Source organism: Artemia franciscana, chromosome 13 (genome assembly GCF_032884065.1).
Source record: "Artemia franciscana chromosome 13, ASM3288406v1, whole genome shotgun sequence".
Classification (NCBI taxonomy): domain Eukaryota; kingdom Metazoa; phylum Arthropoda; class Branchiopoda; order Anostraca; family Artemiidae; genus Artemia; species Artemia franciscana.
In genome coordinates this window covers 25,737,801-25,762,127 of record NC_088875.1, presented here as the reverse complement: position 1 = coordinate 25,762,127, position 24,327 = coordinate 25,737,801, and the positions used below count along the sequence as shown (strand labels likewise).

The 24,327-nt window shown below is 35.3% G+C and overlaps 1 protein-coding gene across 4 annotated transcripts in view; it reads left to right on the top strand.

Annotated features, from left to right (window-relative positions):
* The window catches only part of LOC136034718 (calcyphosin-like protein), a 48,615-nt gene extending 27,481 nt beyond the window's left edge, over positions 1–21,134 (top strand). For all 4 annotated transcript variants that reach the window (XM_065716079.1, XM_065716078.1, XM_065716080.1 and 1 more), the window contains exons 2-5: positions 6,611–6,775; positions 10,564–10,741; positions 19,744–19,953; positions 20,884–21,134. In XM_065716079.1, coding sequence (XP_065572151.1) covers positions 6,627–6,775; positions 10,564–10,741; positions 19,744–19,953; positions 20,884–20,985 — 639 coding nt within the window. In that variant the 5' untranslated portion in view covers positions 6,611–6,626 and the 3' untranslated portion in view covers positions 20,986–21,134. The remainder of the gene's footprint in view (positions 1–6,610; positions 6,776–10,563; positions 10,742–19,743; positions 19,954–20,883) is intronic.
* Positions 21,135–24,327: the final 3,193 nt, after the last annotated feature.

The window sequence follows — 24,327 nt, the reverse complement described above, 5'->3', positions numbered from 1 at the left end:
AGGAGGGATTTCCGAGTCCTTCCCTTCAAGCAGATCCCATTTATATTCAATTTTGAGTATTGTTAGCTTTGCCTAAAAAATTGATCCCTCCCCTTCTTTTGTAATTACTAAATTCGCATCGAAATTCATTTAGACTCGTCCCATGTCTAAAAAACAATTCAAGACGTTAGGTGTTTCCTTCCGCCAAGTCTGGTTGGGATAAAGCTTGCTTTATTGCTCACTTGTAGTGTTAAAAACAATTTCAAAGGAAAGACATGACCGAAAACTTGAACAGAAACTCAAAAAAGCAAGGAATATACAAATAGAGTTTACAAAACGCCAAAAACACACGGAAAGAAATAGAAAAAAGGCAAACAACACTTGAACAGAAATTTGAAAAGGCCGAAATCAAACGAGCATACATTTAAAACAGTAAGAAACCCATAAATACAATTTTACAAACGTCAGAAAGACGTGAACAAACACTTAAAATAACGAAAACATGCAAAAAGAATTTTCAAAATGTTGAAACACACGAAAATAATTTTCAAGTCAGAAATACCTGAACAGAAACTTGAACAGTCAGAAACACTCGGGCATAATTTTCAAAAAGTAAGAAAAAAGGGAACAGAATATTTAAAAAATCAGCTACAAACAAACAGAAACTTAGAAGGATCGAAAACACAAGAACATAATTTTCAGAGTCGTACGTACGAACAGAATTTTTAAAGAGTCATACACGCGAACAGAGTTTTCAAAAGTCAGAAATACACAAACAGAACTTTCAAAAAATTTAAAACATTTGAACAGAATTTTCAAAAAGTGAAAAACGTGTGAATAGAAACTTGAGAAATGAGAAGCAAGTGAACAGAAACGCGAACGTTTCTGAATCGCAAAACGACAAACGAAAACACAGAAATGCATATGCTAACAAAATTTACAAAAATTTAGAAGCACATGAACTGAATTTTACAAAGTCAAAAATATTCACAGAACATTCAAAAATTCAGAAACACAAGAATAGGATCTTGGTAAAGCCAGAAATCTACAAACAAAAATTTTTTGACCTTAAAAAACATTAAATAATTACAATTTGTTTATGTTTCCGTAAATTTTATAGAAACACCTTTTAGAAAATTAAAATCTAAAGTGCATTTACATTAGCTTTGAAATTTTACCACATTTTTGCAACTATTTCTCTCATTAATGTCCTAGAAATCAAGATAGAGCCAAATTTGTCGTACAGGCTACTGTTTGAAATACAGTTAGTCCGAAAGGAACCCAAAGCACTCTGCCAAAAGTTTTCTAGAAAACACCTAACAAAGCTTCCTCCGTCTTGAGGAGCGCTTTTTCTAGAAAACACCTAACAAAGCCTCCTCCGTCTTGAGGAGCGCCCACATTACAGTTCTTTGTTTGACCACTTTTATCACTGTAGCTTCCAATACAGCCTCTGTTGGTTATGGACTTTTCTTCCTACTCTTCCAAGCTTAAAGAGCGACGAATACTAAACTGCCTTTCCATATCAAACAAACACAACTTAGGAACAACAGGGAAATTTTCCCAAGACAGTGGAATTCAGTTCAGAGGATATTTCGGCCCTATGTCCAAGGACCTTCTTCAGCACAACACCAAATATATATATATATATATATATATATATATATATATATATATATATATATATATATATATATATATATATATATATATATATATATATATATATATAAACTTTCATTAAAATCTGAAAATTAAAACTTAAAATATTTTTAGAAAACTTTTTAAAACAGCTCAAGCATCCTTATTTCAACGAAGTTCAACCAAGACTGATAAATAAAATGATGTGAGATGTTAAATTCATTTCAACAAAACAAAACGAAATAATTAAATACAAGTTTTAAAAGCTAGTCTCGCTTTTTTGGCAGCTCGCCTCAAAGGCCTTTTTGAAACTCGTTCAATAATATTGTAAATTGGTTTAGTAAAATGCTTTGTTACATCATTTTTGATTAGATTTGAGTATAAAGAATTTAGTGAATACTCCCCCAAGTCTCTATTTATAGAAATATTATTGTTTATTGTGAGACCAATTTCAATTGATTCCCGAACCACCTGTTTTATCCCCAAATCATGACTAATGAGATAAGAGTTATCAAAAAGTATTGTGTTGGAGAGATTATTAAATATATGCCAAGCTAAAGCAGAATCAAAGGAGTTATTAGAACTATTAGAAACTAACGCTTTGTCTATATCTTCCTTATGCTGATATAGCCGATTTCCTACAGTCTGATGTGCTGGCAACGCATTAATTACCAAAGTCACATGGTACTTGATAACCCTTCTTTGGCGAGTTACTGGGGTTTTACCTTTACCGGAGTTTAAGAAGTTTGTGATTTTAAAATTATTAGTGAAAACTACACACAGATTATTTTTTGTGCAAACATTTTTTATTTTTTTTGTGATTTTTGTGATCTACGGAAGATAGATAATATTTAAGGGCTTATCAGGAGCTTCAAATTGTGACATATCTTCGATTTTACAGGAATGTCTTTTAGTCTATGGTTAATTATATTATTGAAAAAAGGAATGGGGTAACATTACCCAAAAGAATATCTCTCATAAACTTTATTTCTGCATTTACATACGAATCGAAGCAAACGTTCAGAGAAGTTACAACTGCTCTTTTAACTTGGGGGGGGGGTTTGAATTAAAATGAAGATATCTATTGTTTTGCGTTGGTTTTCTATGGATAGTAAGATTCACTTTTATCAGTATTACGAATAATTAATACAACTAAAAACACTAGTTTATTTTCAATTCCAATTTCGTAGATAACTTCGAAGACCACACTGCCTTTCCATGACGAAAGTAAAACAGTTCAAAATAGGGATAATACCTTTTTATTGACAGTGAAATATAAAATTATTTAACTGGATATTTCGAACACATATACAGTGTTCATCATCAGCAGTAAATGCTGATGATGAACACTGTATATGTGTTCGAAATATCCAGTTAAATAATTTTATATTTCACTGTCAATAAAAAGGTATCATCCCTATTTTGAACTGTTTTAATTCCAATTTCTAGGGTAAACTGCAAATTTCTACCATAAGTATTAAGATGACCTAAGAAATCCCGAAGTTAACTTTCCCCATAATTCCAAAGTGAAACTACGTCATCCATGTAGCGACCCCATTAGACGCATTTTAAAAATTAAGAATTTAATGGCCAATTTTCAAGGTTCTCGACATAAATATTTGCCAGTAGCCCAGATAAAGGTGCTCCCTTGGGTAACCCATTTACTTGCTGATAAAAGGATTTGCGAAACCGAAAATACATAGAAAACTTACTACAAATTTTAAGTAGAGTCATTAAAACTTTACAGTCAATTCCCACCGCTGAAACCTCGATTAAGTGATAATTTTGTTCTATTTTGTTTTTTAAAAATTGCTCAGAAATAACCACTCGTATACATGGAAACAATGTCAAAACTACTAACTATCGTGTATTCTGAAATACTTGTGTTGCCAAGTTTTCTAACTAAATCTTCTGAATTACTAATATAAAAATTTTGGAATACAGTAAAGGCTTGAAAGCTGTGCAAAGCCATTTTTCAATATTGGAAGTGGGGGCTTTAGTACATGATACGATAGGTCTTAAGGGAATACCTTGTTTATTCATTTTTGGTAAACTGTAGAATTTTGGACCGAAACTACCACAGGAGAAAAATTTATTGTATAATTGTGGAGTGATTTTACAATTGTGTTTTAGCTGCTTTAATTTATTTATAATATTGTTGGAAAACTGATCAGTAGGATCATCAGTTATTGTTTTATATGTAGTCAGTATCATTTAAATGTGAAACGATTTTGTTGTCATAGTCTGTCGTATCCATGACAACCACTGAATTACTTTTGTCGGTTTTGGCTATTATAATAGACGGGTCTTTGCGGAGATTAGATAAAAATTTTATCCCATGCAAATTTTTGGTGTGAAAGTGGCAAGAGACTTAACATTTTTTTTTTTGCTATTATAAAGGGTATTTATGAGTCAAGATCTAACTTCATCAGGGTTAGAAACAGATGTGTAGTGTTTATGCAAAGCGGATTCTAGAAAGGAAACTATATATGCAACAGGAACGTGTTTCGGTAGAAAAAAAGAATTTTTGACATTTCTCCAGTGTTTCGGTTTTCTGGGGTTCCAACGTTCTAGAAGAGAGGTTAACAATAGCGGATCCAGGAGCGAATCTTGGAGAATAAATACAGCTTCTCATTGAAGATTCATTTCTCAAGCTTTCCAATTTTTTATAACGTCGTTATTTTGACAGGTGAAAATCGTGGCTAAACAAATTCCTTTCTAATCTAACAACTTGAGAGTAATCAACAGTAGACAGGTTTTCCAATAAAAAAAAATTCAAAGATTTCCTCTCTGAAGATATAATATGTCTTCTTTTTTTGAGTCCTTACTAATATGGACTAAGGCTTTTAATTGTAGTGTATGAGCGAATTGCACTTTTTCCGGGTATTCAAACAGTTCGTGGTAACGAACTGTAGTAAGGAGCGACCCGGCTCAATAGTAACCAAAACTCTAAAAAATTGAATTTCGATATCAATAGCTACATCAAAAGAATCGCATTTTAATGCTGATTTTAAATATATAAGTTTCATCAAGTTTAGGTGGGGCTGAGGAGAGGGGGCTATGTTGGAGGATCTTTCCTTGGAGGAATCTTTCATGGGGGAAGAAAAATTCAATGACAAGGGCGCAGGATTCTCTAGCATTACTATAAGAAAACAATGAAAAATAAACATGAAAACGTTTTTTCAAATGAAAGGAAGAAGTAGCATTGAAACTTAAAACGAACAGAGATTATTACGCATATGAGGGGTTCTAAAAATACTTTAGCATAAAGAGCGAGGTATTTAGGAGGAGGTAAATACCTTGCTGTTTATGCTAAAGTATTTTTAGTAATTTCAACTATTTATTCTACGGCCTTTCTGATTCAGGGGTCGTTCTTAAAGAATTGGGACAAAACTTACGATTTAGTGTAAAGAGCGAGGTATTAACGAGGATACAAACCCCCTCGTATACATAATAAAAATATAAGGTTATGAAAGTTTGTTACGTAAGTTAATTCTTAAGTTACGTATATTTTTTACTAATAAAAAAGTTCGTTAAAAATTAAAAGTTCTAGTTGCCTTTTTAAGTAACCGAAAAATTGGAGGGCAACTAGGCCTCCTTCTCCACCCCTTATTTCTCAAAATCGTCTGATCAAAACTAAGAGAAAGCCATTTAGCCAAAAAAAGAATTAATATACAAATTTCATTTTAATAATTTATGTGCGGAGAGCCAAAACCAAACATGCATTAATTCAAAAACGTTCAGAAATTAAATAAAAAAAAACTAATTTTTTTAGCTGAAAGTAAGGAGCGACATTAAAACTTAAAACGAACAGAAATTACTCCGTATATGAAATGAGTTGTCCCCTCTGCAATCCCTCGCTCTTTACGCTAAAGTTTGACTCTTTGCCACAATTCTACTTTTTAAAACAATTAAAAGCTTTAGCGTAAAGAGCGAGGGATTGCGGAGGGGACAACTCATTTCATATACGGAGTAATTTCTGTTCGTTTTAAGTTTTAATGTCGCTCCTTACCTTCAGCTAAAAAAATTAGTTTTTTTTTTATTTAATATCTTAAAGACTTGGGAATAAGATTTTCATTCCTGCAGGATTCTAAACATTTTTGTCGATTGATAATATTAGCATGTTTTTCACCTAAACTAATAAAAATATAATTTCAGATAAAAAATATAAAAAATAAAAGATAATTTCTCAAAATAAGTGGATATTTCAGCCCTTGATCATGGGGCCTAAATACCCAATGAATTGAATTCCACTGTCTCGGAAAAATTTCTCTATTGTTCCTGAGTTGTGTTTGTTTGATCTTCCCAGCTTTCTTCACCTTTTCATAGTCATAATCATATTCAGCATTTCAGACTTTTCTAGGTAGTGACCTAAGCTTAAGTTGTCTTTGAAAGTCATATTTAACCTAAATCTTTATTATGTCACATTAGAAAAACAGATTCCATTTAAGGGGTTTCTGGGTACAACATACACGTGAAAAAAAGTATATAACATCTTTGAAAAGGGAGGGAGGAGGGATCTCCGAGTCTGAGACTCGTTCTAAGTCTAAGAAGCACAACTTAAGACACTGGGTGTTACTTTCCACCAAGTCTGGTTAGGATCAAAGGTATCCTTCAGGTAGATGTATGGATTTTGAGAACCGCAGGGTCCCCTCCCCTATCCGAAAGGGTAAAGAGTGCCAGAACTCCCAAAAGACGTAAATAAGACACTAGCTCTTGCTCCAAATGCGGTTTGATTGAGCTAATACACCAAGTTTTTCTTTTAACCGGGATTCCTTTGAAATCAAAAGTTCCACGAAAGACTCGTAGAGGTTTCGCAAGTTAGGCGTTTCTAGAACTAATAATGAAGCCAAGTGACATGGAGGAAAAAAAATATGAAAGAAACAAGATAGATATTGTGCAAGGTCCCTTATGACATCCAATTTATCCTAAGGGCTAAGGTTGCATAAAGGTAAAAAGACTGTAAAAGATTACACAGAAGTTTTATTTGCAGATAACACTTAATTTAAATGCATCGACCCATGACAGCAATGTCAAGAAATGAACAAGAGATGATGGTGAAAGCACGAAGACAACTAAAATTAACAGAAGAGCCAATAGAAAAGCTTCGATGTATGCTTCTTAGCCGTGGTGCATCTGGGATCCTTGGATTCGGAATGTAAGTTCTTATAACTTCTACAACCAAAAACAGGAAAGCAGTATAACTGATAAAAAAAATATTGAACCAACGAACAAACAGTTGTAAAAAAATCAGTTAACCTAGAAGGACTGCTGAGATACCAATACAGTTATGAAAACTCGATTATTTTTTTTGGACACAATGCGCGGTAGCGATACTAGCGGCTGGAGACAGGAAACTGGCAGTCTGAATCTAAAAGTCAGAGCAATTCACAGCTTAGATACCAGTAGTTCAGAGCTATGTTGTTCCAACTAATGGTGTTGTAGTACGAGCTACGCGTCGGAGCGTGGGCTTGGAGGAGGAGCCAGGTTCAGAGCTCTGTACCAAAAGCTTCTCATGGGCGAGATAGGAGTTTTCATAACTGTATTGGTATCTAAGCTGTGCCTGGAAGAGATCCAAAGAAAACCAACGCATAACGATGTAAAAAAAAGGTGCCGTTGTAAGATTGGTGAGCGAAATTTTGCAAGTTTTTCTAGAATTAAGCTATATAAGAGAAACATTGTTTTAGGTTTGTTTTGATAAACCCAAGGATATTATTACTGAAAAAAAAGGATGAAAAAGGGATATGCCTGAATGTGTACTTTCTCCAGGCAGTATCAAAACTTGTGACCCTTTCAAGTAACAAAAACAAAATTGCTCCCTCTTGACATACATTCCCAAACCAGGTGATTGACAAGGTGGAATATTAGATAATGCACAACTTATCCTAACTTTAAAAATAAATAAAATAGGGACACATTTCTCAATAATTGCAAGTATAGAATAGACAGCGACTTGCGAAGTAGTGATCGTGAAGGTTCTTGATCGCGAGGAAGCTTTTATACTGGCAAGAAACCCCCGTAACTGGAAGAACAGTTTGTTTATTGATAAAGGTAAGGAGTTATCAACAAAGATTTACCGAAAAAAACTGCGGTTTGTTAATTCGTTTTTCAACTAGTGAAAAAATGATGATTTCTTCTACTTATTCTTAATGTCCGACTATTTTAGTTAGTGAGGTACCAGTTCCAAATAATCTGCTTGTGAAAATGTCGGAGTTGATGCAGCAGTGCTTACCAAATAAAGAGAGTATATATCCCGAGTGTTATTCTTCTTTAGAGGGTATTTTGAATATAGTAGATCATAAAAGTGAATTCAGAAGGGTCTTATTCTATCGGAGACTGAAAGTTTTAGGGATATTTTCAATGACCAAAAGTGACCGGGGGAATTTTTTAACTACCGGAAGTTACTTGAGGGCAACTAATCCTCGTTTTCAATCCGTTTCGCCCGTCGGCACCCTGTAAAGCCCTCCTCCAACATGGATTTATGTATAAAGCTTTGACGGTTTTTTCACTGTTTGTTTTTTTACTTATTTCTTATCGATGGTCGGTCATAATTAAAAGCAGTACCAATTAACAAAAAAGAAAACACACTAATTAAGTCAATAATATGTTGTCTATAGTCTAGGGCTACATTAAAGCATTAGAGGAGGTGGGATGCAATGGAACGGTGGTGATTATATTTATAGAGAGCGTTGGATTGTAAATCGGATAGCATGTTTATGTTAGCGAATTAATTGAATGTTCAACAAAACTATAATAGAAACCTTAAAAAGCTTTATTTTAATTAAAGCTTAAACCTTTTAAAATTATTAAACATCAGGTCTCACCTTAAGCTTAGGGTATTGCAATATAACTTGGCAACTGGGAGGGAAGCGAGTAGCAAATTTGAAGCTTCTAAGCGGTGTTAGTTCAAAACTATTTATAGCTCAAAGGTTAAGTTTAGTGAAACAGGGGTTGTCTTAAATGAAGTTGAGTTACATGAGAGTTGAATTAAATGGAGGTTCAGCAGCATGGGGGTTGAATTAAATGGAGCTAATATAAGCGGGGGTTGAGTTTCATGGGCATTGAGATAAATAGGTCAGAGTTAAACGAGGGTTGAGCTGAATGAAGGTTTAGTGGTATGGGGGGGGGTTGAAGGGGTGTTCATTTAAATGTGTTGGGTTGAAAAGTGTTAGTTAGGCAGAGGTTGATTTACACTACCAACTCTTTTCAATATTTCAATGTTAAAAATCTGGTTGGATCGAGAGTAAGAGTTATAGTCATAATGACAGAAAATGTGTGCATAATATTTTGCCTTCTACGAGGCTAAAGCCATCATGACACTAATTCTGTGGGCACGAATGTATGACGCATCATACTCCCTCATATTATTATAATTATCTTTTCGGGTTCTGTTTTGTTTTAACTGTCAGTGTGTTTAAATAAAGGCGTGTCTAGGTCTTTCTTAAACGGATACCTGTTCTTTGTCTTTAAATAAAATCAATTTTCAGTTTTTGCACAAAATAATCTAGATTTTCGAAAACTCATTATTTGAATAAACTTTTAAAGCATCTTAAAGCAAATGCATTTTTGCCGAAGATAAGATATGTAGTTACTTGATTGCAAGTTGCAAATTAAGCAAGATCTACGCTTCCTGGACAAAGTGACGTGTTGCAAGTAATATTTGGTACTGTCAATCAGTACAAACTATAGTAAGGAGCGAGCCGGCTCAATAGTAACCGAAACTTTAAAAAATGGAATTTTGATACCAATAGTTACATCAAAAGAATCGCATTTATCGCTGATTTTGAATATAGAAGTTCCATCAAGATCAATTATTCCCATCAAAAGTTACGAGCCTGAGAAAATTTGCCTCATTTTAGAAAATAGGGGGAAACACCCCCTAAAAGTCATACAATCTTAACGAAAATCACACCGTCAGATTCAACGTATCAGAGAACCTTATTGTAGAAGTTTCAAGCTCCTATCTACAAAAATGTGGAATTTCGCGTTTTTTGCCAGAAGACAGATCACGGGTGCGTGTTTATTTATTTTTTTGTTTGCTTTTTTTCCCCAAGGGTGATCGTATCGACTGAGTAGTCCTAGAATGTCGCGAGAGGGCTCATTCTATCGGAAAGCAAAAGTTCTAGTGCCCTTTTTAAGTGACCAAAAAAATTGGAGGGCACCTAGGCCCCCTCCCACGCTCATTTTTCCCCAAAAGTCAACGGATCAAAATTCTGAGATAGCCATTTTATTCAACATAGTCGAAAAACTTAATAACTATGTCTTTGGGGACGACTTACTCCCCCGCAGTCCCCGTGGGAGGGGCTGCAAGTTGCATACTTTGACCTGTGTTTAAATATAGTAATGGTTACTAGGAAGTGTACAGACGTTTTCAGGGGAATGAAAAGTTTTTGTACTGAAAGTAAGGAGCAGCATTAAAACCTTAAACTAACAAAAATTATTACGCATGTGAGGGGTTTACCTACTCCTTATACCTCACTCTTTACGCTAAAGCATTTTTAGTAATTTCAACTGTTTATTCTACGGCCTTTGTGATTCAGATGTCATTCTTAAGGAATTGGGACAAAATCTAAGCTTTAGTGTTAAAGAGCGACGAAGGTTGAACCCCCTCACATACGCAATAAAAAATATACGAATATGGAAGTTCGTTACGTAAGTTAATTCGTAAGTTACGATTCGTAACTTATGTTGAATCGTTTTTCAATAACTTGCGTTATTAATTCGTATGTTAACACAACTCTCGTTTTTCTCGCCTATTTGATTTGATTTTTCACTTATTTAAATGAAACATCAATTACGCATGAACGTCATGTATAGCCAGTGTGGTCTTAGAATGTGTTTTTGTTTGAAAAGCTCATAGGGATGAACTTGCGTCGGTTTAATTTGTATTGCAGCGACTGATTTGAATGGATTTCCATTTTATTGAGAAGTGAAACCTTTTTTTAGAGCTTTCCGAAGAATGGATGATGACAGAAGTCGTACTTTGACATTAGAAGAGTTCAAAAAGGGCCTAAGAGAAACTGGACTTGATTTAGATGATTCTGAGGCAAATGATATTTTCCAGCTATTTGATAAAGATGGTTCAGGAACGCTTTCAATAGAAGAGTTTTTGCGTGGAGTCCGAGTAAGCTCTTTCTACTGTAAGATATCACGGAAAGTGGAATATTGATCTTAATTCAAACATCTTCCTCGCTACTTGACTTTCATTAATTAAGTTTATCTAAACTAATTTAAAAATTTCTGAAAAATAATTACAGAGTTCTCTTTTTCATATTTAGTATATTTCATATGTATTTAGAGAATCGAAATGAAATTCAGGGAATATCTGGTTATCATCAGTGTAACATACTCCATTTAATTCCACGAACAGTGGATCATGCACGAATTCAGATCAATGTTTTGATGCTCCTTATACTCTGAGTTATAGACATTTTTTAAGACCCTGTAGTTTGCAGTGATTAGGCCAACAAATTATGCATACTCAGATTACTTTCAGATTTTACAAACTCAAAAGGGGATTTTTTCCAATGTCAACCAGATAAAACTAAAGTGGTAGTTAATTCTACCTAGCAAAAAGAAAGCAAATTCAAATTTATCAAATTTAACAGAGGCAACATTAAACCTCAGAAACATTTACCCACTTAATCCCAACTAAAAAAAATTAGCAATTCAACTTGTAAATTATCCAAATATTAAGCTGTTCATAAATTTCAACAAAGCAAAACTTAATAAAGAAATATTAAATTAAAGAGAAATTCAAACTTCAAAATTTTCATCTCACTAATTCTCAATAGAACGAAATTGACTGACACACTAAAATACATTCAAGGATCTTCAACCCTGTAGAGGGAGGGCTTCAAACCTGTTGAATTGAACATTACTTAAATTCGAATGCCCAGGCCATACTGCGTCAAACTTGTGGATAAAATAAAAATTACGCACGACCACAGTGGGAATCATGAATCTTCTTCGTAGATTGTTGAGTAGGAATTTTTCGACATTCTAGCATAAAATTTATGAACGATCAATCGCAGTAAAGACTTGAAGTACAATGTTTTGAGACTAAAGAAAGCGTAGCATTATTAGGTAATATTTGGGGGAAACTTGGTGTTCATAGAAACCTTTCAAACCAAATAATTGCCATTTCTATTTTCCAGGGGCGGATCCAGCCTTTCGTTCTAAGGGGGGCGATTCTTACCCAAAAGAGTGGGGGTAGTGTCCTTTTTGTCGGCCACAAGTCTGAGTTTATTTTTCACGTTTTATGTTTCCCTGGCAATAATGATTACAAAAACTGCACTTGGTCAACTGACAACTATTTACAAGCAAAATTCAAGCTTTCTGGCTCCACTGCTCGCAAACCTGTCGATTACTCTGTCAATGCTCATATCGATATCGCGGTGCACGTAAAGGAGGGCCAAACCACTGAGTCTAGTTTCAGTTTGCTTAAAGTTGAGAAGCTACGCTCAGAAGATGCCACGCTCACTGGAAGAGATATAAAAATATCAAGAAGTGATCTGACATAAGGATATAGGTGTCTGTCACATTCCTTGGCAGTTTCTCCCACTGAACTAGGAAAAATACCTCCTTCTCTCTTAACCCGAAGCCATCTACTTCTCCACACATGCACCTCTGCCAAAATAAGTGTTGCCCTGGTAGACGGCACGGCTAAGCCAAGAAGTTGACCGTACATGCTAGAGATCTCTTTGACGGAAGATTGCAGCAAATCATCAGCACAATTCACGATATTTGATGGCAGCATTACGGTTAACCGGAAAGAGTTCAGCGTGTCTCTTGAGAATCGGCTCTTTAAGTCACTTATGACTGAGTCGAGCATAGGTATAAAAACAACACGTCGATAATATTCTTCAGGCGTAGTATGAGGAGGATTATTTCGATGAACCTGTCTTTGTGTAATCCTTGGAACTTCAACAGCCAATTGGATTTCATCTGACAATTCTTTTACTTGCTCGAATACTAATGCAAACTCTTCGTCACACGTTTCCCGTCGCTTTGCTAGAACATCCAAAAGATCGGAAACGTGGCCATCGGCAGCGCCCATCTCCAAAATCTTTTTCTGGAATAGCCGACTAAGAGGCAAGGTCAAAGCGCAAATACTGTGTAGACACTGAAGGGAAACCACGAATTCCGCATTATGTAACGCTGTGACAAGCGTCTTTGCCTTCGAAGCGGTCACTGATTCACTCCAGTGACTAATGTGTTCCAAAGACTGGATGATTTTTGGAAGTTCGGACACAAACTGCATAAGTGACTCGTGTCGATCGATCCACGTCGTCTCGCTGATTCCCGTGAGCTGAGCTTTTACAACCTTATTCAAGACGTAATTTATGTTTGCAGATGCATTAAAAATGCAACAACTTCTTTTATAATGCCTATGACATTTCTGATGCTCGAAACAGCTGAGCTTCTTGACAAAGAAGGATTCAGGGCGTGGTTAAAGCAGGGACAACGAGACGCATTTTTAGCTTTTTTCTGAATTTCAACTACAGCTCCACAGTTATTTGGTACCATCATTGCACACCCATCCGTACCGATTCCAACACAGTCAAGTAAATTCAAACCCACTTCTTCTAAAAGGCTTAGAACTAGCTGGCCAATCACTTTTCCGTTGTCAGCCGGCTCTTTGTCTGCAGTGGAAGGTTCAAAGGTGGGATGATGAACGTTAACAAAACCTATGAAGTCCTCGCGTCTATGGTTATCGAAGGCATAGCAGAGAGCTAAACTAAGTTGCGATGAATGTGACACATCTGTTGTCTCATCGGAAATGATGCTGTAATACCTTGCTGACTTTACTCTTTCTAGAATGACACCTATAACTTCTTTTGCACAACATTCAATCAACTGGTTTTGAGTTGTTTTGCTGATGTAGGTAGCATTTGTTCCTGATGTTTTCAGTTGTTCCTTTAATTTACTGTCGCCACATTCAGCACGATAACGTAGTAGTTCTCGGAATTTTCCTTCATTGGAAAGCGGCATGTCATCCAAGTTTAAGCTTCCATCATCCCGATGGCCCCTCAGTGGAATATTCTGCCTTCCTAGAAATATGATTGATTCCAGAATCGGCTTAAGCCTCTCTCGGTTTTCTGTTACTTGCTTCATTTGCTGTTCGTTGACGCGATTATTTACAGTTTCGCGCGGAGAATGGTAGGCTCTTAGAAACGACTTTCCAGCCTCTACTGCGTCATGATGGTACTGGGAAGTATCATGTACTGTCAGGTCTCCATCTTTTCCCAGCAACTTAGCAAATTTTGTGACAGGCTTTGTGACCAGCTTTTGTAGGGGAACCTGTCTGTTTGAACCCCCGCTAGCCCCAGTTACAAAAAGAGGGCAGTATTTGCAAAAAAGGCCTTTCTGGGCAGCAGAATATACAAGACAGTGGAAACTCTGCAAATGAGACCAAGCACCTTTTTTCGTCTTTCCCCCGCTTTAAATGAACAGAATACGGCATTTGGCATCCAATCGGGAATTTCCATGGCCTTTCTAGAAGCTCGCTCTTTATTCGGTCGTCAATGGCATGTATTGTACCGATTTGGATCCCCATATCGTTTTCTGGAAACAGGGTAGGGGGCGGGGGTGTTGTTGGATGATCACTGAACGCTAACGGGGTTAACAGAAGATTGCAAAGTGTTAGGAATTTGCAATGGAATTTGCCCGTGTTCGCCACTTCCAACAGAACTAATTGAAGAGCTACTTGCAGTTACAGTTACACTCTCCATTCTGCGAGACTTTGAAATGACAAAGCTGTCAAGCGTCTTTTGTCCGCGTTTTCCCGACATCAATATCGCTTAAACGACGAAAATCCTCGTGACACATGCACATTCAAATTTCATTATACACGGGAACGAAATGTTTGTTTTGACACTTCAGTCCAGTAGCGTTGCGCAACCCCACCCACTTCCAATGTTTACATTAAACAGGGAGGCAAGAACTAGCTAAAATTTACCGGGTGAACTGTTGCTATGCTATGAGGTGACAAAAAATACTCGAGTCTAGCTTGATAGTGGAAAAGCTGTGGAATGAACGTAATGTAAAAAAGTTTTATATTCTAGTTACAGTGATTCGAACATGCATTAATGCAGACTTCCGTAAGTGCAGTAAAAAAAATTACAGCCCGTTTAGGGGGGACCCCCCTCGCACACCCTCCCCTGGATCCGTCCCTGCTATTTTCAAGCTACAAAAATCGAAATTTTAACGTCTTATTTAACAGCTGACTGAAATTCTAACTTCTGATCTAAGCATCACAAGTGTGACACTAAAATCAAGAAAAACATCGACATGTTTTCATGGGCGTAGGCAGCATCTTATCTACAGGGGGGGGGGGGGTTACGGCCTATTCTATGATGAAAGGGGGAAGCTGAAGTTATATTGACAGTTCACAAAACCTCACATCACCAGCAGGTTCTTTCTTATCTTTATTCATCAATGATCACCTAAAATCGAAAATAATAAATCATCAATTGGCTTCAGCATTAATCTTCTAGGATTACTATACTCTGATATCTCCTTGCAATACTATAATACAATAAACCCATTATCCTACTTCGAATTTCCAGAAAACATAAACACAATAAAAGCGATTTGACACAAATCACATTACGGTTAGATAAGCACTTCTTGTTCTAAGAGTTAATTTCAAAAGTTTAAAGTTGGGTAATATTAAATATCAAAATTGGTGTATCTATACATCAGACCAAAAATCAATGTTGAATATTGAAACGTAATTATCGACATTGGAAACGATATTTGGAAATTTCTGTTTGTTTTCAGCTTTTCTAACCATCTACCAAACAACATCCACCAAAAAATTCCAACATAAGAAAAGTTTTTGTTGATATGGGGTGTAAATTTGAAGTTCTGGGGGGGGGGCAGATACCCGCTCCCCCTGGCTTCTCCGTTCCCTACGCCCATGCATGTTTTCTTTTATCGAAATGCTGAACCACGGTCTAGCTTGGACCTATAACACACGAGGTGTGTAAAAACTTTGCTGAGCTTGAGTTAGTCCAGCTAGATCAAATTTCAGGTGCATTTACTCTATTTGCATTAAATTTTCAGCAAGTTAGCTTGAATGCAGGCTGATTTTGGCACATTAAATCTCCAAGTTATGTTTTGGGAGTTATTTTTTGTACAAAATAAGGTCTCCATAGCAAGGCATTTTCTCCTTAAATTTTCCCCAAGGATTGGTTTTCTATGAGTAGAAGTTATATTATAAAATTTTCAATAGATTTATGTGTAGAGTTATCCTTGCTTTACATTTTACCGAAAAAAGTTATTTCAGATTAAATTCTTCCATAGGCTGAAATTTATTAGGTTACACTCAGCGTGGTTTGAATTTTGCCGGACTGAGTTTCCCTTGATTAAAATACGTGCAAATCGAACGTTAATCACTCTTACGTTTGCTTGGTTGACTTCAGATGGTTAATGACGTTGAAGAAAACATAGCACCCTTGGGAACTAGAATGTAACTTGCTTTTAAATGTGAATGTTTCTACTTTTAAATAATACGAATAAAGACCTCCTGTATGCACAAACTTTGGCCCTGTATTTTCCTCCCCTCATTGTCATTTCTCGAGAATAGTGGAAATGTATTATTTTATACGAAAAAAAAACTACTCAAAAATTTAGACCCAGAGATCTTAAGTTTAGACCTTAGACTTAAATTTAGTCTTTTTTTTTCTTTTTCTAATGAAGAGGAAGACAATATTGAGATTAATGGGCTGATAGGAACATCAGTTATTCTTTTATCGCTGTTCAGACTCAATTTAACCAGATTTATTGTCTATTGCTTATTTTTAAACATTTGTTTTTGTAATTTAAAGCAAAAATAAAAACTTTTAGGATTAAGGCTACCTCAAATGGATATAGTTAACCAAAAATGTATTCTTTAAGGCATTGGCCCATTATCATAGCTCTGACTATCTTAAGGAGAGGAAAATTGATCCCTTCAAGAAACAAAATTTCGTCCATTTATCTAATTTAATATTAAACTAAAGATCGATAATGGGGGGTTTATCCCATTCCAGTGATCATTAATCCCCATGTAGGCCTTCTTTGTATTAGCCATTAGAGTTAAATGTTAAATAGTGACAAAAACCACGCTCCCTTTCCAAATCAAACAAACACAACTTAAAAGCAATAGGAAAATTTTTAAAGTCTTGAAAAATGTCCCTATTGTTTCTAAATTGTGTTTGTTTAAATGTTAGTCATTGAACGAACAAATGTGGTAAACATATTTTCTGAAATGGCTTGTTTTGAGTTTACTCAAGTTTGTAGCAATATTAGGATAACAATACCAACGAAATAAAAAATATATAATAGAGTCCAAGGCAAACATAACAGAAACGTGCAATAGAGAAATAAATTTCCTTGAATTAGGACGAACCCAAAGCAGTGCCAGAGTACGTCTAGTCTAGAGCAAATTGCTATCAAAAACGTTAGATAACATTCCAGAAGTTGATGCTGCTCTCACCCCAATTGAAAATTTGGTTTATATTTAAAACTGTATTTTTAATTTTTTCATCTTTCTGTGTTTTTTTTAAGAGGTGGTTTAACCGGAAGGTAAAGTGAAGTACATCTTCAGGGCACTATTTGACAGAGAATAAAAGAATGAATACTTTTGACCCTTTATAGTTACTAGAAAATGTGTTAAAGGTTGGTTTATGAGGTTTTACTGACACGAATAATATATACTATGTGGATATGTATTTAGATGTATTTCCAACAGAAGCACGAATTTCCATATTGTCCACATATCATAGAATATTTCTAAGGCTCGTCGTAAACCACATTTCACTTATAAGGCAGCTTTGAGCTTAAATTCAATGATCTTGTTTGTAAAATTGACTTGGTGCTTGGTGAAGCATTTAAGCTTCATAACCAAACAGAACCCTGCACTTGAATTCTTATCAAATTCGAGAAAACAGTTTAAGAGAGCAAAAAAGGAATTAGAAGTCATCTTCGGCTAGGATAATCATATCATATCCTTCTTCTGTTCGGCTATTCCAACCTGATCCATTATTAATTCTATCATGTGATAGTGTTTGCGCAAGTAAGGAGCGATGTGGCTCAATAGTAGCAAAAACTATAAGAAAAAGTCTTGATAATAATAGAAACATCAAAAGAATCAAATTTTGATGCTTATTTAAATATATAAAATGCATGAAGTTTAATGTTGTCCATCAAAAGTTTGGAGCCCGAGAAAATTTTTACTAATTTTTGAAGTGGGGAAACACCCCTAAGAAAACCGATGATCTTAATGAAAATCACACCATGTGATTCAGAATATCAGAGAACTCTATTGTATAGGTTTCAAGCCCCTATATGCGAAAATGTGGGATTTTGAAATTTTTTTGCCAGAAGCAAGATTACGATGCGTGTTTCTTTGTTATTTGTTCCTGGGGGTGATCGTATCGAATCAGTGATCGTAAAAGATCGGGAGAGGATTCGTTTAATCGAAAATCAAAAGTTTTGGTGCCTTTTTTAAGTGACCAAAATATTGGAGGGTAGCTAGCCTCCCTCCTATCCCCTTTTTATCCAAAATTGTCTGATCATATATTCGAGATAGCCATTTTCTTCAGCATGGTCGAAAGATTTAATAGCTAGGTTTTTGAGGTTGAATTGACCCCCCCCCCCAACCCCACTGTGAAATGTGTGTCCTTACGTGGGAGGATCTTACCATGAAGGAGTTTTCGTGGGGTTAGGGAATTTTTCATGGAAGTGGGAGCTCAATTTCCCAGAATTAATTAAATAGAATTAATTAAAAACTATCAGAAATTAAATAAAAAACAATTTTTTTCAACGGAGAGAAAGGAGCAACATTAAGACTTATAACGAATAGAAATTATTACGTATACGAGGGAGTTGCCGCCTCCTCAGTACCTCGCTCTTTACGAAAAAATATTTTTCGAATTTGTAAAAAGCTTAGTATTCTAATTAAAAGGTATTTGTACATCAGGAGTCATTCTTAAAAAAATGGAACAAAAAATCAAACTTTAGCGTAAAGGGCGAGAACTGAGGAGGGGGCAACTCCCTCATATACGTAATAATTTCCGTTTATTTTAAGTTTTATGTTGCTCCTTACTTTCAGTTGAAAAAATCGTTATTTTATTTAATCACTAGAAGCTTTGACGAGCTGCTGGTTTATCCGTTTGATCAAGTTTAAACCGTTGCGATAGGAAAAAGTATATTGATCTACAATTGCCACTCCTAGTTCTTTGCTTTGTTTGCTTGCAACTCGTTATCTGCAAGTTACGAATAACGACTGGAATTTTGCTATAACGGAGGATAGAGGAAGCTTCTGAGGAGCCGCAAACCTGGAGGGTGCGGACACATTCTTTCAAACACTTCTACCCAAGCATTATCGAATGCTGTTTTTGACACAGAACGACATGCTTTTACTTGCTTGAAATAGCTCTTCTTTAACCAAAGAAAAGAGCATACTCAATTCCTGGAACCTTTGACTAGTCTTCGGTTTCTTCTTTTCTTAGACTACCCTTTGGCAGTATCATGGACAAAATCACAGAATTAAGAATTCAGGTTTTAATGAAAAAGACCTTCGTACACAGTTTTTAATAGTAGGCTAGTGTGTGCCGGATAAAAAAAAAGAAGAAAAGCCCATGAGAAATCAGCTTTAAAAAAATTAGAACAAAACAGCTCAAAAGGTGCAGCTGCCTTTTGTAAGTGTAGATGTCTAGGAATCAATAGATTATCGATGTTTAAATTTTTTAGAAAAACAATGTTTTCAAAGTTAATTAATTAGTTTAGCTTATTTATTTTCAGCGTTCAACGTGTCAAACTGACGAAAATATTGCCCCACTTAAAAATTTCATAGTTTAGAACAGCCAAAAATAGGAAACGTCAGTGACTAGTTGTATTCTATAGGGAGTCTTTATTCCTTACAAATAACTTGTAGGTTTAAAAATCAAATATTCCAAATAAAAAACAAAAAATTAATCTTCATATGGACTTCAGTTAGTTTAAGATTTATTTACATATTAACGCAATGTAGACTTATACAGAATAATATTATTATTGTTTATGCAAAATTATTTATATTTATTACCTACTTTCATCGACCATTTTTTCCAACTCGTGAAAAATTTCGTTTTTCAGCCTGCGATTGGTGATTCAAGAAAGAATCTTATTATGGAAGCTTTTAGTAAAATGGACAAAACTGAAGACGGTGTTATAACCATAGAAGACTTAAGGGGAGTTTATAGTGTTACGCAACATCCAAAGTATCTAAGTGGCGAAAGCACAGAAAATGAGATTTTAGGCAAATTTCTGAGCAATTTTGAAAGCACCCCATCTCCTGATGGCAAGGTACTAGTTTCTAATCAATATTTTATTTAATTCTAGTTATGGGCATTTTAATCCAGATTCTTTTCTGCTTTCAATCATATTATTAGCAATACTTCCAAATATATTCATCTCCTACAATAGCTTTTTTAGACCAAAACTAGTAGATCAAAACTCCTAGCATATTGGCTTTAATTTGTTCTTCGTTACCCCAGCATTACCACCAACTTTAAGAATCTCATTTTGCATTTTACGAGAAATAGTGACAAGAAAGGGCATTCTTCATTGACAAGAAGTCAGTTTCTATATCTTTATAAACAGAATATATCTTGGATTACCAAGGGCGTATCCAGGATTTTTGCTCGGTGGGGGAGGGGTGCAAATTTGTTTTCAAAAAACGCGTTAAAAATTTGTTTATATGCATTTTTGTTACACTTTCGCGAGTCAAAGACAAATTTGGGGAGGGAGGTGGGTACTAACACGGTAAACGCTCCCCCACTGGATGTATGTCTTCGTTGGTCACATTCTTGATAACCAGTTTTGTGTTGTTTTTTTTATCCCGGAGACAAATGGGGAATTACGTGAAACGATAAACCTAGAAAACGATTAATAAATTGTCTAAAATCTATGATATTTTGTTTTCACACATAAGAACATATAACAACTGTTTATGGTTACTTAGACTAATTCTCAGGATTTTTTCCCCACGAGTTTCTTTCTGCACTTCCAACATATTTCTTCGTAATTCATTTGCTTTTTTGTGCCGTTTTTCAACTTACCTAAATAATCCATCCCCCAAATAAATTCCTGCATAAACAACTCAATTAGTCTAGGGATCCGAGTTTAAGCTTGAAATTATAAAAGATTCTTTTAAGATGAAAGCAATGAACTTCAGTTGAAGTTTCATTCTTGACAAAAATAGTTCTGAACTAGTTTTAAAATTTTTATTTGCAGGTAACCTTTGACGAGTTTTTGGACTACTACACAGGAGTGAGTGCTTCAATAGACAACGATGCGTATTTTGACTTGATGATGAGACAGTGTTGGGGCTTATAATTTCTTCGTTTTATGTAAGTGAGCTGCTAGCTTGCAGAACCAAACGATCATTAAATAAGTAAAAAAAAGTTCATTTCGTCAATTGCTTAAGATTGTTAGGTCTAACTAGCTTACTGATAGTTGATATTAATAAAAGTTATTTCAATTGAGAGCCGGCTTGTAGATTAATTTTCTTTGCACTCATCCGCGCCGTCACCACATCGCTTAGTCTTTTTAAACAACACAATGTAGTATACAGCCTATAACGACAAGTGAACCTGAGGTAAAGAGATAATTTATAAAGCCAAGTTCTCGCTCGCTCGTTTCCTTTTTGCCATTAAACTATTCATACTGAATTTGACCAGAAAATCTGGATGCATTCATTTCCAGCCAGAGAAATATCGATATATAGCAAAATCTGGCTAAACGAAGCAATACGGGTAATCGAACAGTATGTTACTGTTTAAAAGACAGAAAAAATCGCAGATCAAACAGTTCGTGGTAACGAACTGTAGTAAGGAGCGACCCGGCTCAATAGTAACCAAAACTCTAAAAAATGGAATTTTGATACCAATACCTACAGCAAAAGAATCGCATTTTAATGCTGATTTTAAACATATAAGTTTCATCAAGTTTAGTCTTACCCATCAAAAGTTACGAGCCTGAGAAAATTTGCGTTATTTTAGAAAATAGGGGGAAACGCCCCCTAGAAGTCATAGATTCTTAACGAAAATAACACCATCAGATTCAGCGTATCAGAGAACCCTACTGTAGAAGTTTCAAGCTCCTATCTACAAAAATGTGGAATTTTGTATTTTTTGCCTGAAGGCAGATCACGGATGCGTGTTTATTTGTTTTTTTGTTTGTTTTTTTTTTCCCCAGGGGTGATCGTATCGACCCAGTTGTCCTAGAATGTTGCAAGAGGGCTCATTCTAACGGAAATGAAAAGTTCTAGTGCCCTTTTTAAGTGACCAAAAAAATTGGAGGGCACCTAGGCCCCCTCCCACTCTAATTATTTTACCAAAGTCAACGAATCAAAATTCTGAGATAGCCATTTTATTCAGCGTAGTCGAAAAACCTTATAACTATGTCTTTGGGGACGACTTACTCCCCCACAGTCCCCATGGGAGAGGCAACAAGTTACAAACTTTGACCAATGCTTACATATAGTAATGGTTATTGGGAAGTGTACAGGCGTTTTCAGGAGGATTTTTTTGGTCGGGGGAGGGGTTGAGAAGAGGGGGTGGAGGAACTTTCCATCGATAATTTGTCATAGGGGAAGAAAATCTCCATGAAGGGAGTGCAGGATTTACTAGCATTATTTAAAAAAAAAACAATGAAAAAATAAATATGAAAAAGTTCTTTCAGCTGGAAGTAAGGAACAGCATTAAAACTTAAAACAAACAGAAATTATTACCCATTTGAGGGGCTCACCTCCTCCTAATACCTCGCTCTTTACGCTAAAGTATTTTTAGTAATTTCAACTATTTATTCTACGGCTTTTGTGATTCTGGGGTCATTCTTAATGAATTGGGACAAAATTTAAGCTTTAGTGTAAAGAGCGAGGATCTGACAAGGGGGCGAACCCCCTCATATATGTAATAAAAATATGAGAATACAAAAGTTCTTTACGTAAGCTAATTTATAAGTTACGTAAATCTTTTACTAATAAAAATGTTCGTAAAAAATTAAAAGTTCTAGTTGCCTTTTTAATTAACCAAAAAATCGGAGGGCAACTAGGCTTCCTCCCCCGCTCTTTTTTCTCAAAATCATTCGATCAAAATTATGAGAAAGCCATTTAGCCAAAAAAAAATATGCAAATTTCGTTTTAATTATTCCTCTGCGGAGAGCCAAAATCAAAACATGCATTGATTCAAAAACGTTCAGAAATTAAATAAAAAAAAACAAGTTTTTTTAACTGAAAGTAAGGAGCGACATTAAAACTTAAAACGAACAGAAATTACTTCGTATATGAAAGAGGCTGCTTCCTCATCAACGCCCCGCTCTTTACGCTAAAGTTTTTTACTTTTTTAAAAGAAGAATTGAGAGACAGAGTCAAACTTTAGCGTAAAGAGCGGGGCGTTGATGAGGAAGCAGCCTCTTTCATATACGAAGTAATTTCTGTTCGTTTTAAGTTTTAATGTCGCTCCTTACTTTCAGTTAAAAAAACTTGTTTTTTTTTATTTAATCATACTCAAAGGCGTCATTAGCCAATATATTTGGCGTTGGGAGTCAACCAATTTCATTGACTGATCATTTTTACAGACCAAGATGGAAAATTTGACAAATCACAATGCTAAACACCATATTTTCAGTGGAATCACCTTTTTGTGGGAGTGGGGTAATCTATAATAAACAAGGACCAAAATATAGCCAAAAAAAGTTTTTCTTCCCTGAGTGACATAAATCTGAGTACTACGAATTCGGGTTCAGGGAGGTAAATTGTAGTGCTAATAATGGCAGTGAAACCTATACATCCATTAATGGATTCCCAAAACTATTAAACAAGGAAGACTCCTATTTCCAAAGCGCCTCTAGCAGGGGCCTATCACAAATGAAGGAACAAGAAACGATTCAATTCTGTTTTTGTCGGTTCCTAAGATTCCATGCCGTATCATAAGTGTGAAAAGATCTGACTTACGGGGAGGGAGGGTCAAATTCACCCAGAGGTCTTTTTTTTCAATTTGTTTACCAGAATACCTGAATTCACTCACTTGCATTTTGGCATACGTATGTAAATATTAAAGGGGGCTTCATTTTGCTAAAACAGCTTGGATAAATATTTTAAGCGTACTTTGGAGAGCCTCAAGTCTTTTGAGATGACAAAAGAGTGACAAAGAAACACTGTAGGTTTAACTTATTATATAAATTTCCCCCAACCTCCTTACTGCACTTCGTGTATGAGCACAATGAAACGGAGATCAGCATCGCCAGCTCGGACCATCAGTCTAACACAGTTTCTGTCTTTTGTCCTCTTTAGCTTTCAACATTACTGTTTAATTTTCTTTGAAAAACAATTATATTTTGGAAAAGTTTTTTTAAATAAAGAACATAAAGAGTAAATAAAATAAACAATTAACTAAAAAAAGCGGAATGAGAAATTTTCGAATTGGGATGCCATAATAGCTGTTACAGTAAATATGCAGGCTATCGCGGCATTTCAACATAAATACATAAATGTACGTTTTTTCGTTATATTCATGGTTATCTGCGCTGTCGTAGCAACAGGTTATACTTACAAGACCATTACAGCCTCTACTTTTCAGTTACCCTTGTTAAAAAAGATGCTAAGTCAGTGGAATAGCAAAAAAAAATTACCAGATAAAACACTGGCTGCCACAGACTAATTTTTGTTATAGAAAA